The sequence below is a fragment of the Astatotilapia calliptera genome, chromosome 3, assembly GCF_964374335.1.
Source record: "Astatotilapia calliptera chromosome 3, fAstCal68.1, whole genome shotgun sequence".
In the NCBI taxonomy this organism is placed as follows: domain Eukaryota; kingdom Metazoa; phylum Chordata; class Actinopteri; order Cichliformes; family Cichlidae; genus Astatotilapia; species Astatotilapia calliptera.
Genome location: NC_137424.1, coordinates 61,818,847 through 61,833,168, shown reverse-complemented (window position 1 = coordinate 61,833,168; position 14,322 = coordinate 61,818,847). Strand labels below are relative to the sequence as shown.

Genomic DNA, 14,322 nt, shown 5'->3' with positions numbered 1-14,322 from the left:
CACTAATGATATCTTGTCGCGTTTTATCTTTCTTTAACCCTGCCCCGTCTCTCTTTTTCTACTGTATTTTTGGTTCATTGTGTTTCTGTTCATGCTCAAAAACCTTCCATTGTGGCTACATTCAAATAATTCAGCAAAAAAGAGAGAACAAAGGGGGCAACGCCCATTGGTTTAATTTGTTACACAGGAAGGTTTGGTTAGTTTTTTTAGTTGTTTTTTTTAAATTAATAAATTAAATTAGAACTTAAGAAAACTGTATTCTACATACTCATGTTGTCTTTGTCTATTATTACAATCTGATTGATAATCTGACATTTAAGTGTGTAAAATGTGCAAAACCTAATAAATCAGGAAGGGGATAATCCTTTTTCACAGCACTGTATCTGATGTATGTTTGTTCTTTCCCTTGTTTTCCTTTGAAAATACTCATACATTGTTCATACATTTACAATATGCAGATATTTTGAGATACCTGCATTTAACAAGTTCACTCAAGTCACCTGGATACATACAGAGAGAACTTGAGCACAAGCAGAAGTACAGAGTCAGTGATGGTGACACAATGATAACACACTCAAGCACCAACAAACAAGAACTGAAACCAGGGTTATAAAACACTGCCGATGTGATACAGCAGACAGTGACAAAATATCTTAACAATTTGGTTCTGTCATGTCTGTGCTTTATACAAATCTGTCCAGTCCAGTCTATTACACATACCGCAATGTGATTAAAAAGTATAACATCTGCTATTGGTTAAAACTGATAAAAAAAATACATACAATTAACTTTTTACAAAAATTCATACAGTCATTTGAAACCCACTCATCTTCAGCGTGTTGCACCATCTCCATGGTGACAGCTGGTGGTCTTACTGCAGTGGAATTAGGAAACTGTAACATAGTTTGTAACTTAAAAAGGAATGGTGTATTGTTTTTTACTGGATTTGAGTAGTCAGTTGCCCTGCATATAACACACATTGTATAATTCACCTTCATTCATCTTAATAGTAGTTTATATTAGTTTATATACATTGATTTCAATAATATATGGTACGTACAATTTTTTGATGGTTCCCAGCTCTGAAAGTTATCAGACCAGTGAATTGCTGTTAAAATAATTGTGTTATTGTGTAAATTTGTGGACATTTTCCACAAATGACTTGGCTGCAAACAACGATGGGTAACTCATTAATTATCAAAACTAGTATATATAAGGAAAAGGGGGCAGCAGGGAATTTATGTATTTATAGTTATGCTTAAAACAAGAATTACAAATCTATCTTCCTGCAGCAGTAAATGGAAACCACAAGATCAGTGGCAATGCAGTATGCAGATATAACCGCTAGATGGCATTAGAGTCTGACCAGAAAGAAAGCAGGAATAAGAGGCCAGGAGTTGGTAGTCACAGAAGAAGCTGTGAATAAGGGAAAACACATGTAAATACAATAATCCACATATTTTACAGAAATAGGCTAAAGGTTGTGTGGTTCTTGTGTGACAAATTTAACTTTATAAAAGTATAAATAGTCTAAATACATTTACAGGTTTTCCAATTTTCCAAATCCTCTAAATGACAGGAAATCAATGTTTGTTTTGTAAAGTAATTAAAAGTGGGATTCAAACTATTTATTATTACTATACCATTATTTGTGTTATGAAAATATTAAGAAATGACTGGTGTCCACTTGTGACCAGTATTTTTACATTGTTTGCCCTTACCCTATCAGCATTGTTTACATGATCATGTTTACTCCTCCACCCAAGATTGTTTCAGTTAAACACTACTCTAGAGTGGTGTTTTAACCCAGTCCAGTTTATTCTCTGAGTGTACTCCAAGGTTTAGTCCTCCACTACGTCCACGTCAACCCCCTGGATTTAAACAGGGGTCACAGCTTTCCTGGTAGCAGTCAATTCTTCTGTCTTTGTCACACTGAGGTGCAGATTATTCTGCTGCTCCACATGAAACAAGAGTCCACCATGGCCCAGTCTCATCACCCTCACCGATGCATCCAACCACTGCAGTGTCATCAGAAAACTTCTGAAGATGGCAGGTCTCTGTGCAGTGGTTGAAATCTGTGGTGTAGTGGGTGAAGAGGAAGGTGTGACACATTTCTGTGGGAGGCGGCACATTTCAAATACCAGGAGAATCTCTCAGTGGCCTGACAGCGTCAGACCACAGTGAGGTTCAACTTAGCATGTAAACCTGCGACCCGCAGACAAAACACCAGAGGTACCACAGCTGGACGCAGTGACTCTGGGTGAGCGCTAAACATGTGACTTATGATCTTGAGAAGCCGACCAGGTGCCTGCTGTGGCCAGAGAAGAACGCACTAGTGGCTCTTGCTATGCTGGCAGCAGAGATGTTGGTTTAAGCTGGGGAATCTCACCCCCAGCCCTCCTTATGGCTGCATGCAGCAGGGACCCACCAGGCCCTGAAAGGCTGATGAATTATATGTGTAAGAGAGCGAATACATACTGTATGTGTATCAGATAACAGTAGGGTCAGCTGTTTTGTTTTTTTTTGTCTAGTGTAACAACATTACTATAGGATCTGGGCTATTCTGCTAGGTTCACAAGAATGAGCTATCACAGGATGGTGGGAGTGTGTTCAGAGGGATGAGGGAACAATGGGGCTGTAAGCAGGTGTTTCGGCCATATTGGACAGTTACGAAAGTGCTTTGTGCAGCTGCCTGTTATAGATGAAGGAAGTGCAGATGGACTACACAATTATTGCTTATTTATGATGAATTTATTAGTGCTTAATTTATGCTGAAACCGCTTCTTCAGCTGTTATGTAATCATATGAATACCACAGCCTCTATGTGTGTTCACATTCTTATTAACAACAGTTTTATGCTCTACTGATATAAAATAAGTAAAAAAAAATTAAAATGATTCTATTTCCCGAACTATAATAACTCTGCATTATTTGCAATTGTTCGCTGTGCTTAGAAAATTATATTAGTAACGAAAAATAATTTGTATTTTGAACACAAACATTCATACAGTTAATTAGTTCATTTTTAGCTGAAACTGACGATTGTTTTAAGCATATTAATCCTACAAATCATTTCCTTTATTTGAATATGTGATTTTCTAAAATATTTAAAAAGGTCTATTACAATTTCTGTTACAGTTTCCTACAGTCCAAGATGATCTACTACACTTTTCAATATTTTGGAGAACGGTCAAAAACCCACAGATTTCATAATAAATCTGCTAACGCACACCGGGGAGACACGAGCGTGAAAACCTCTGAGCGCAACACACAGGGCTTTATGCACAGGCAACCCCACTTAGGTTTTTATGGTCGGTGTGCCGTGCGTCCCGTGACAAGTTTAACATCACACTCAGCGGTGCACAGTCTCTGTGGCACGTCGTGGGGTCGTGCACTCCTTGATTTTTGTAAATTCTACAGCTGGAGTGTACGATCGTGTTGGGTTTTACCACTATTTTACTGATATTCTAGCGCAGAACATACTGACACACAACAGTTTGTCGAGGTTTTTCTCTCTCTTTTCTTTCCACAAACTAACATTTTCGCTTTCGGTTTTGACTTCTCCTCATCAGCGCGTTTGGTGCGATATTGTTTAAGTGGCGACACCTACCGAGAATACCGCAGCGCCTTCTTCAGCCTGAACGGCGGGTATAAGTAAATATGGCTGTATCTGTGTGATGATGTTAAACGAAGGGACTATTGCAGAAGGTATACTGTCAGCTGAGTAATGCCGATCCTCCCAGGCGAAGATGTGCCGCCTCCCATAGAAGTGTGGCCCTCTCTGCTTGCCATACTCGCTCCGAGTGGAGGCGCAGCAGGACAGCGCCCACATTTTCCTCTGTTTCCTGAAGGTAGGCGACTATATTCCTCTGCTTTAATCAATACACAGCTAATCTCTTTAGTTTATAGTGTAACGGGATACGGGTCATTCCTGTATATGTGGAATATGTAATGGAGTCCAGAGACAGTCTCAATGTAATAGAGAATTAAATAGACATAGAGAATTGTCTCATTTGCTATAATCAGGCTCACTCAGATCACTGTGTCTCTCACTGACACAATCTGAATGGTAGTAAATATACAGATAACATCCGGTGAGTCCAGAATAACTAATTGACTCACAGGCTTTTAGAAGCTATTGCCAAAAAAAAAAAAAAGGAGAGTGAACTGAACACATCACTGGCTCTTGAATTATTATGATGACTTACATTTGCAACTGAAACACATTACTGCTTTTGAATAGCTATTCTATTTCATCTTATTTTATTCAGCTTTTATCCCTCTCTCTCTGATGTGAAAATGACCAAAGAAATACATTTAAATTTCTTTGGTCGTGCAAGTAAACAGAGCAGAATGTTCTTTGCTTCCATGTTTTAATGTAATATTCATATCATATCAAACACTCCAGCTTACCCTAGGAAAATTAAACAATGTCAGTGTACAGACATCATTTTTTATACAAGGTATCTCCAAGCCTGCATCCCATTTAGTTAATGGCATCTTCTTGTGTAAAGTAACAAAATGTAGTCAAAATGTTTCTCATGATTTTGTTTAATATATAGAAGAATTGTTGTCTGAAGACCAAAAAAAAATGGCCAACAGAATTACTTTTCCAAGTGAATCATTATGCATTTTGCTATACTGGTCCATTTGATAGTCACATTAGATCTTTATTAGGATTATTTTATTTTGAGTTATTATAATCAGAACAGACAAGACCCGTGGACAGAAAAGAAAAAGAAAGAAAGAAAGAAAAGTTGAGGAGAAAGTTAACAGAGGGAGAGGAAGAGACAGAGAAAACACTGAAAATCTGTGCAGGGAAGCTGCTGTTGTTTTTGGTTGCATAAGTATTCAGTGTTATTTTTGCAAACAACATATGCATAGGTAACACTAAGTAAGAAATATTAAATGTCACTGCGCAGCACAAGGTATCAATAATACATGATGTGTTTAGAGGCATCAGTCGACCAACTACAGTCAGTGCTCGGGTACATCAGCTAGTACAGCAGAACACTGTGCTCCGCAAAGTCGGAAATAGCTCATGTACTGCTTAACTAAATTTGTGGATTGCCAGTTGCGGTGAGTTCCTGCTGTTTGAGGCAGTCCATTTCTTCGAGACGAGATGAAACATGCATCACTCATTCTTCTTTTAGTTTAGACATGTAGAGCTCAAGATTGCTTATCATAGTCACACAGATGACACCCACACTTGGAAAAATAACTGGATGATTATGTTCCCTTAGATTCACTAAAACAGTTTATAACATGTAATCAAAGCATTTCCTCCACCTAAAGTGAACTATGACTAATTGTTCATTGTGTTTTATAACTGGGAAAAAAAACTCAAATGCAACTCACAAAGCAACAGCTTATTTACACCTTAAACTCCAGCAGGTCAGACTACTTCAATGATCAAAGATCTTCCATTTCCAAAAAACTAGTGCAATGCTTCTAGAAATGGGAGAACTGAAGATTTAATGAACAAATATATAAATTAGATTTCTTTGTTGTTGTTTGACTCACCAGGAATCAGAAAGTGAAAATGAGTCTTCATTCTGCAGAATCAGAAGTGTCTGTTAACTTCTGCTAGTAATAATTTAGTATTTGTTTTTTATCTTATCTGAGTGACATTTAGACAGACACATATTTTGCAGCTGCTTAGATAACTGTTATTTTTATATGCCCACAATGCATATCTCATTTCAACATGTAAATTAAAAGGCTTTGATAGTGTGTGACATGGTAAACTCTAAACTTCTATCGGGGGGAATAAAAATATTAATAAAAATGTGTTGTAGTCACAAAGTTGCTTAGTGTTTTCACCACAATGGTGGGTCATTGCCTACTTACAGGACAAGCTATATGGTGTACATATAGCATGCTATACAGTAAGTCCTTTTCTACAAACCCTCAGAGGTGAAACAAGTTAAAACACTCTGAGTTTGGATTTGTTTTTATAATGTTTTTCCAGATATTCTTAGGTGTGAAAGGTTGACTAGCATCCAAGCTAAACTGGTCTGACTTCATACAATCAATGAGCCCTGCACCAAGAACATGGGGTAGACATAGGCTACGTTCACACTGCAGGCGAAAGCGCATCAAATCTAATTTTTTCGACCCTATGCGACCCATATCTGATCATGGTATGACAGTGTGAACGGCACAAATCCGATAATTTCAAATCCTGGGTCACTTTCGTATGTGGTACTGAATCTGATACATATCTGATGTTTTAGAAAGCGACTGTTGTTTGAACGGTCAGGTCGCATTAAATCCGTCTTTTACGTCACTGACACAAGACAGACGCCAATTATCAGCATCGGAGAAGACATCGCGAACGCTTCCTGTCCATCCCGTGTAGATGTCAGTGAAACTGTTGGGAAGACAACGTGAACATTTTATTTGTACTGTATAATCTGCAGATTCTGACAGAAATCTCAAATATCCTTTGAAGCACCGCTCCTCTCTAAAACAGCAATAAGGATAATTATTAGGTTATCTACATTATTATGTAAATAACAAAATAACTTAAAGCAAAAATTGGGAAACGTAAAGTCCGAAGTCTTTATATTAAGGGCCATCAGTCAAAAATACTGTTTGCTCTGGGTCTGAACAGAGCGCGTTGTGTGTGACGTCTTCTTTTGCGCATGCGGGCCGCTTTGAGGGTTCACACTAGAGCGCGTTTGCTGTCGCATTTTATTTGCAGTGTGAACAAGCAGACAAAAAAATCAGATTTGATTAAAAAAATTCTGAATTGAGCATTAAGACCTGCAGTGTGAACATAGCCATAGATGTGTGGGCTGACTGTGTTATACAAATCTGTAATCGTGTTTTTCTCTTATTTGAATTTGCACTGCTTCTTTTCTGAACAGAGAACAGTTCAGCTGAAAAGTTGACACGACCAAGGAAGGAAGCCGAGTTGTGGTGATTTTTGCCCTTCATCTACAGGTAAGCTAACTACAATCAGCCACATGAAAATAAATGCCTTAATGCTTCACCATGTTGTTTGTGTGCTTTGTAGATATACAGATTTTGACAGTGATCAGTGCTGAATGCTGCTTTCAGGTTTAAATTTTGTGGTTTGAATTTTAAACTAAAATTATTGGTCTGTGTAAACTACTTGTATGAAAAGTAATCTAATGTAATATGATGCATTATCATGCATTATTATATATATGCATTTACAATAATTACATTACTTACATTTGCCAGACACTCTAGTGATGACAGAATATTATCGCAAGTCAAATCCAAACATGCAAACATTGACTTCTAATGTGCTGATCAGGCTCAACCAGTCTGATTATATTTTAAGTGACCATATTTGGCATTTCCTGTTTTTGACTGCAGTTCCTTTGAACAGGAAAGACTTTTAAACGGCCCTGCTAGCATGATGAATTTACGGAGCACCATGAAGTCAGCAGTAGGATTACTAATTTTCCTTCTCAGTCATGATGCCTCAACGGGTACGTTATATGTCTTTATTATACAATAAAACAAACTTGATCTGAGGTTAACCATTCCACGTATTACATTTCAAAGCATGTAACTGGTCGAATTTACTTATTTCCTCTGTTCTCAGTAAGTCATTTTTTTCTGTTTTATTTAAAATGGTCATATATAAATTCATAGTACAGTGTATAGAAGTATCATATCTAAAGTGAATGTTACACCGGATGTCATTTGGTGAGATCAAGTGATATTTGACAATAAATTAATTCATATTTTATTTTTCTCAATGTTCCACCAGCTCCAATAAACATTGCTTCAGCGTCGACAGAGAATGCAAGTAAGAGAATACTTCACTTATCTGGTTATATTCCAAGGATGATACCAGATGATAAGAAAGGAACTTGGCACAAATGAGCAAAACAGGCTTAATAGATAGATAGATGGATGTAAACTTTTAGTCAAGTAAAACGTGTTTTTACAGCCAATGCTTTCATTTATTCTTCCAGGTCCTCAAACAGGCATTTACCTTGACATTGGCATCATAGCTGGCATTGTCATGGTCACTGTGATTGTCTTTGCCTTGATAGGAATGTCTGACCATGAACAGGATAGTAAGTGTATTTAAAAAAACACACACACACATTTGAGAGTTGACAACATCATCTTTCATATTCACTGTATGTGAGATTTTAATGCTAGAGTTCAATCTTATAAAAAACATTATTCCCTCTTTGACTAACTTTGACTTCATTTACTCTTTTTAGACGAACGTGTCAAGTTAAATAAAGGTGAGTATTCTTGACTTTGCTGTTGATATAAACTAGTGTGCAAACTAGGTTAAAGTGGGTAATGTTACAAAAATTCATGCATTGACCAGAATGATTAAATTATTAAAACTGTTTATTGTTTTGGGGGGCACTGATATGTGTGTTTGTGTGTGTCTGCAGGTACGACTTCAAGCCAGGAAACACGCTGTACAAAATGTTGCACCAAATATTCTGAATATTGTTGCAGTCTTTTATCCTGTTGTTGTTCAGGTTGTGCTGAATCACTTACCAAAGCTTGTGACATATGCTGCATGTCTCTAGGTTATGGATGTATGGTACCTTTATAAAGTATCCTTTGAATGTTCTATACATCATTTTTACTGTTATACAGCTATTCATGCTCATGAAAGTATCTGAATATGTTTTGATATAACCTTTCTACTCAGTAAACAGACAGCATTGCTTTACAGTGCAAGCTGCTTCCCTTCATCCACATGGACTCAGAAATTACGTGCTATTGTTTACACTCTGCAAGCCTTTGGAGCATAGTTACCGATGGAAAAATATGTTATGCAATGTACTAATTAGTGTGAGCAGTGTGACAGTCAAGAGCACACTTATAACTGTTCTTGTGAGAAGCCTGTAGAAAGAAAAGTGTTATTGTGTGACAGTTTTACAGCAAAGGAGGGTGAGAATGATACAATGTAATAAAAAGCCCATTGGGAACTTCCCCTTTTGAGCACTTGCATTTGAGGTACTAGAGTCTGGGACTCCTTAAAAAGAAAGACGTTCTCCAAAAAAGCTGTTTGAGGATGTAGAGGCGACTGGGAGAGTGATGAGCTCCATAAACCAGAGGAGCGAATTGTGGGAGTCCGGGACTCCGACTTTTCTAGTCCGGGATTAGAGGGCAGCTTGTACATGTTAAAAGCAAAAGTAATAATAATAAATTGTTGTTGTTGGGCAAATAGGTTTTCCAACAGAAGCTAGATGCAAGGAAATGCAAAAACCTAGTAAACCAAATACGAACTAAGGAATTATGCAAATCAAAGGATAAAAGGAATTTATGGTAGAGAAAGGGACAGTGAAGACTACTTTAACTGCAGTTGTCACGCACATTGGGCACAAGTTTCCTTAGGAAAGAACAAAAGAGGGGGAAGTAAAGCTGGCAAAGAAGGGAGGAAGACTTTCTTATATGACCAGGGACTGTTAGCGGATGCAGAAGGGGAGAAAAAAGATGATCTGCTGAGCCAATTTGAAAGACATTTTACACATGGAGGATAATATACCACATGTGACCCTAAAAATTGGGGAAAAGACATAATATTACTCTGTGATTGTGGACTCACACGGGCAGTAATCTAAATGCTATCTAATGTTGTCTAAAGAAATGGGTAAAAAAACCTGTGAAAATGGAAAATAGGGAGTCTGGAGAAACAAACTGTGAGTGCTGGAGTCTGTTGCTCATCCTTAGGCCCTGTAAATTTGCAGGGGAGAAATTTAATGACTAAACTAGGAATAGAACCAGTAAAAATAATCCCCTAAACATTTTAAAGCCCTCACTGAAGACAGCACCCACTAAAAAAAAAGAAAAGAAAAGAAAGGGTGAGCCGAGATGTATCTAAATTCCACACATGGAACCAAATAATCATGAGCTGGAGAACAAAGAGTATGATGTAACAGCAGTAGCTGAAGTGAAAAGCATTTAGGATGAGCATATCGAAAATCCTAACCAGAAGAGATGTGTTACTGAATGTTTTTGTTGATAAACACAGCCTTAATTATGTGTATGTAAATGTGTATATTCTTTAAATTGTTTTGTGTGTTGTGTCATGTTATAATTTGGGGCATAACTGGATAAACAGGAGGGAAATGATGGAAAAAATATGTTACGCAATGTACTAATTAGTGTGAGTTGTATGATAGTCAAGGGCACACTCAGTACACTTAATGCAAGCATGCCTGGTTACCAAAAAAAGTATTACAGTATCTGCTTATTAAACGACAGACGCTTATAACTGTTCTTGTGAGAAGCCTGTAAAAGGAAAAGTGTTGTTGTGTGACAGTTTTACGACAAAGGAGGTTGGGACTGATAAAATGTAATAAAGCTCACTGGGGATTTCCACTTTTGACCACTTGCATGAAACCTTGTATTTGATGCTTTTGCTCCTTTGCAAGAATAAAAGCTCCAGTTTTTGACTGTTGTTCATATTTGCTAATTTTTATTCTGACACTTGCCCTGAATCATTCTTGATTTTCTACAAGGCTGAAACTCTGAAGGTAGCGATGACACACTCAAAACAAGTACTGAGGTAAACCAAAAATTTAAAATGAACATTTACAACAGAACTTGAGTTTACTTCATCTGAAATAATGTTAACCTAAATAAAATAAAATAAAATAGTTTTAAGTCCTGGTGAAAAAAATGAACTGAAATTTATTTGAACAGGACTTTGAATTTTAACTGATTAAATATGCTAAAATACTAAGAGTGTGGGTGTGCCAGGTAACTTTAAACCTGCAGTTGTCATCAGGGTTTCATGTCGTTTCTCCTTTGTGAAAACATGTTGTATGCGTCAGTTCTGCTCGTGGGTCAACTATTTATTCCGACAAACTTGTCCCTCAAATTGCTGTTTTTGTTTTGTGTGTGTGTGTGTTTTAATAACTACATAAACTTCTCATATGCATTCAAATTGCCTCCCTTGCAGCAACATCATCTACAGACTTACAAAGCTCTTCAAAATGACAACACAGAGCAGTGTTACTTTCGCTATCCAGACACACACACTGACACAGTGACCTAAATGTTGGTATTATCTGTCACTCTACTGTAGGCCGTCTGACAATGCATTGAAAACCTACTTGCCTGTCTACCATAGCTGGACTGGCCATCGGGCATACCGGGCATTTTTTTTTTTGGGGGGGGGGGGGGGGGGGGGTGTAGAAATTACTGAAAGATTAATAGGCTCTGTTTTGACTTTTGTTCAAAAAAGAATGACTTCATATAGGGAAAAATATATATCACATGTGCAGGACACCTTAAACTAGTTTTTTAATTAAGCAGCAAGGCAGAACAAAATCGGGGCTGTATCAAGACACAGGGACTAAACCCCAATTCAACCAGATCCAGAACTGATCTGGAATTAAAACAGGACTAAAACAGTTCAAAATCAGGACTACTGAGGACTTAACCAAGACAGAACCAGAATCAGAACTAGATGATAGTAGCACTAAAAATCATCATAGACCTGCAATACACTTATTTTTTTAATTCTACCAAAGTCCACTATTTAGATTGAGAAAAGTTTATATAATTATTTAGCCTTGTTGTGCAAACAAGACTGCATAACTTAACCTGTTAACTCACTCCTCCAACCTCATTTTCCTTTCAGTCCAACAGCTCTCATACAGTCAGCAATCAAATTCTCCATTCATCCTTGAGTACTTGGTCACCTTTAAATGTCACTATTAATTTTATCAACTTATTTATCATTAGTTTAACACTAATCCACTCTTTAATTTGCTTTATTTACTTTAGTTCATTTTCTCCTATTTGATCACTACGATTTCTTAACTCTTATTATGTCACAGAAAATCAACTAATCTACTTTGTCTCCCTCTTTGTCATCAAGGAATTCTCACACACTCACAGGCTGGTCACTAGCCCCCACCTTTTCTTTCTCTCTCACACACACACGCACATTTTACTCTTCGTTCGTTCACACACACCTCATGCTTCTCGCAGTCCCATTCAAACTTTCTGCGAGACACTTCTGCTAATTCAGGACAACGCCCTAATCAGCACACAGAGAGGGTGCCCGTCCGCTCTCGTACACTTCACAAATCATTCAAACTGCGCCACGGACTCGATACCGCGGCTACTTTTCCCCAAAAAATATAAAACCAAATTAAACCCCCCAATTGACTTCACAGCTTGCAACAATTCGCGACACGGCCGCCTGACGCGATTTCTGCACACCACAAACACACACTTTTAGACACGAATCCTTTTTGTTACTTTAATTGACTTCCGTCTTCAGACGAGACGCCGACTCTAACGGCGCTTTCACACACACTACACCGTCCTCCTTCTGCATCAGGCACTGGGTTCAACTCAGCTCGGAATCTAACCGGCGAAAGCAACCGATCCTGCTTTTATGCATACTTCAGACTGTGACAGGGACCTCTCCCCGACTTAGTTATTTAAGGAGCCACGAATCCCCAGGTCACCACCCTGGATCTCCTGCCTTCAAGTCCTAGCCCTGCGTCCGAGACTAGGTGGGGTAACCAAACCCGTGACACGCGCAGGTCATGCGGTCATGTGATAGTTCGCGCTGATGGACATAGGAAGTGTTACAAACAGCTGATCGGATCGGCAAAGCGTGTTTCTGGAATATTATGTTTTTGTTGCTACAAGCGCTTTTTATGCAGTTTTTGCAAAGCTTTATGTGGAAGGAAACTGTGACCTAGGACAAGCTGATGGCATAAGATGTAAGTACAATTCCTCCGGTTACATATGAAAAAAAATTATTGTGCTAGCTCACGTGGTTGCAGAGCTACCGGGATTTAAAAATAGTTACGCAAAATGGAGCGTGTCCGCTCCTACCAGTTCTAAAGGGTTAATCATGTGAGCTAGCTCTCTGTTCGCCTCGTTTCACGATCTCAGCTCTGCCAATTCATCTCTGGGCCTCGAGCGAATTCCCAAGGGTTTCGGCACCAAAACTGTTGGGAAATCAGTTTTACCCCGGTTCTTTTTATTCCTCGAGCATCCAGAGATGGCACCGGACTCAGTAGTCATTTTCACAAAATCTTTATTCATCTTTATTCATCTTCATTCATCTTTACTCTTCTTCATTTAAGCATGCACTTCTCGAAGGGAAGACGAGGCCGGTGTTGTGCCAAAAAGTCATTGTCTGCCAGAAACTGATTGCCGTCCGCGGGAGCGCACGCAGCTGCTTAAAGCTGCAGCGCCCGGATTACTTGCGTTGCCAGCTACTTCTGTGCAACTGATATAACGTGGAGGGAAAAAACCCAAACACATTTATGTGACGTTAGCGTGCTTGTGATTGTGGACTATAACTTGTCACTGAAACAATAATTCTGCTTCAAACTTGGCGGATGTCATCTAGAAGGGTCATATGTCAAATATTACATCTCAAACAGTCCCTTAGAACTGCTGGATAACCTGTAAAGAAACATTAACATTGATAATATGCCATTTTCAGCCTGCCAAAAAGTGATTGTGGCCTATATCTTGTCACTGAAACAATGTTTCTGCTTCAAACTTGGTGGATGTCATTCAGAAGGGTGTATTTATCACCCCCAACAGTCCTTTTGAATGTCTCCCTAATTCTGAGGTCTCAAGGTTGGCAAGTATGGCCACAACACCTCACTTTTTTGCCACATGTATCGCAAACCACGGTCGTGTTCAAATTCATGGGGACCCGGCCTTCGCGGTCTACGTGGGCCGGGTCCTCAGAAGGTCGGGTAGGCCGGAAGTAAACGGCCGTGAAATTGGACGGTGTAGCCTTCTGATTAGCGTCACCGCTGTCTCGGTGGAGTTTAATAAACTCAGCCGTCTGCTCCTTGCTATCTAAAATATAACAGGACACTGGCGTAAATTCTCGACTGTCTCACACTTGTGTTTAATCAGTTTTCTGTTTGACGTTTAGTCAGCTGTGTGAAAACCAAGGAGGAACCCACTCGGGGGATTAATAACGTTTTATTTTATCTAATCTAATCTAATCTAATCTAATCTAATAACTTTAATCTCAGCCAAACCGATTTACTCACGAACAAACAAAACACTGAAAAAAGCCCAACAATAACATTTTTAGGTTGTCTAAGTGACTTATATATAACGTTTAACACGAGCAGCGAACGTCTGCTGTTTGTGGAGGTAAAATACATCCGCACATGACTCCAACTACGCTCAGCCATTGTTGTGAGTGCGCACGCCAGCGGCTGCAAGACATTTATACAGCCGCATTTCGCACATAACTATGAAAGGAAGTAGTTCCTTTGAATGTAGACAATCCGAATGCTACAGTTTCTTTCCACTGTGTTCCTGTTAGGCCATGATGGTTTTTTTAGCGACTTTTCGGAC

General features: G+C 38.6%; 1 protein-coding gene across 5 annotated transcripts; it reads left to right on the top strand.

Annotated features, from left to right (window-relative positions):
* Nucleotides 1-3,710: 3,710 nt before the first annotated feature.
* On the top strand, nucleotides 3,711-8,972 carry LOC113019615 (uncharacterized). 5 transcript variants are annotated; one of them, XM_080293370.1, is made up of 7 exons: nucleotides 3,711-3,851; nucleotides 6,873-6,948; nucleotides 7,364-7,466; nucleotides 7,751-7,789; nucleotides 7,959-8,063; nucleotides 8,217-8,240; nucleotides 8,541-8,972. In XM_080293370.1, exons 3-7 carry the CDS (start codon nucleotides 7,391-7,393, stop codon nucleotides 8,564-8,566), a joined length of 270 nt encoding a protein of 89 aa, XP_080149496.1. In that variant the 5' UTR covers nucleotides 3,711-3,851; nucleotides 6,873-6,948; nucleotides 7,364-7,390; the 3' UTR covers nucleotides 8,567-8,972. The 5 variants fall into 5 exon arrangements, 4 of the variants coding, with proteins under 4 accessions (XP_080149496.1, XP_080149485.1, XP_080149489.1 ...); XM_080293359.1 differs by having other exon boundaries at nucleotides 8,400-8,972; XM_080293363.1 differs by having other exon boundaries at nucleotides 7,351-7,466.
* The last annotated feature ends 5,350 nt before the right edge of the window (nucleotides 8,973-14,322 follow it).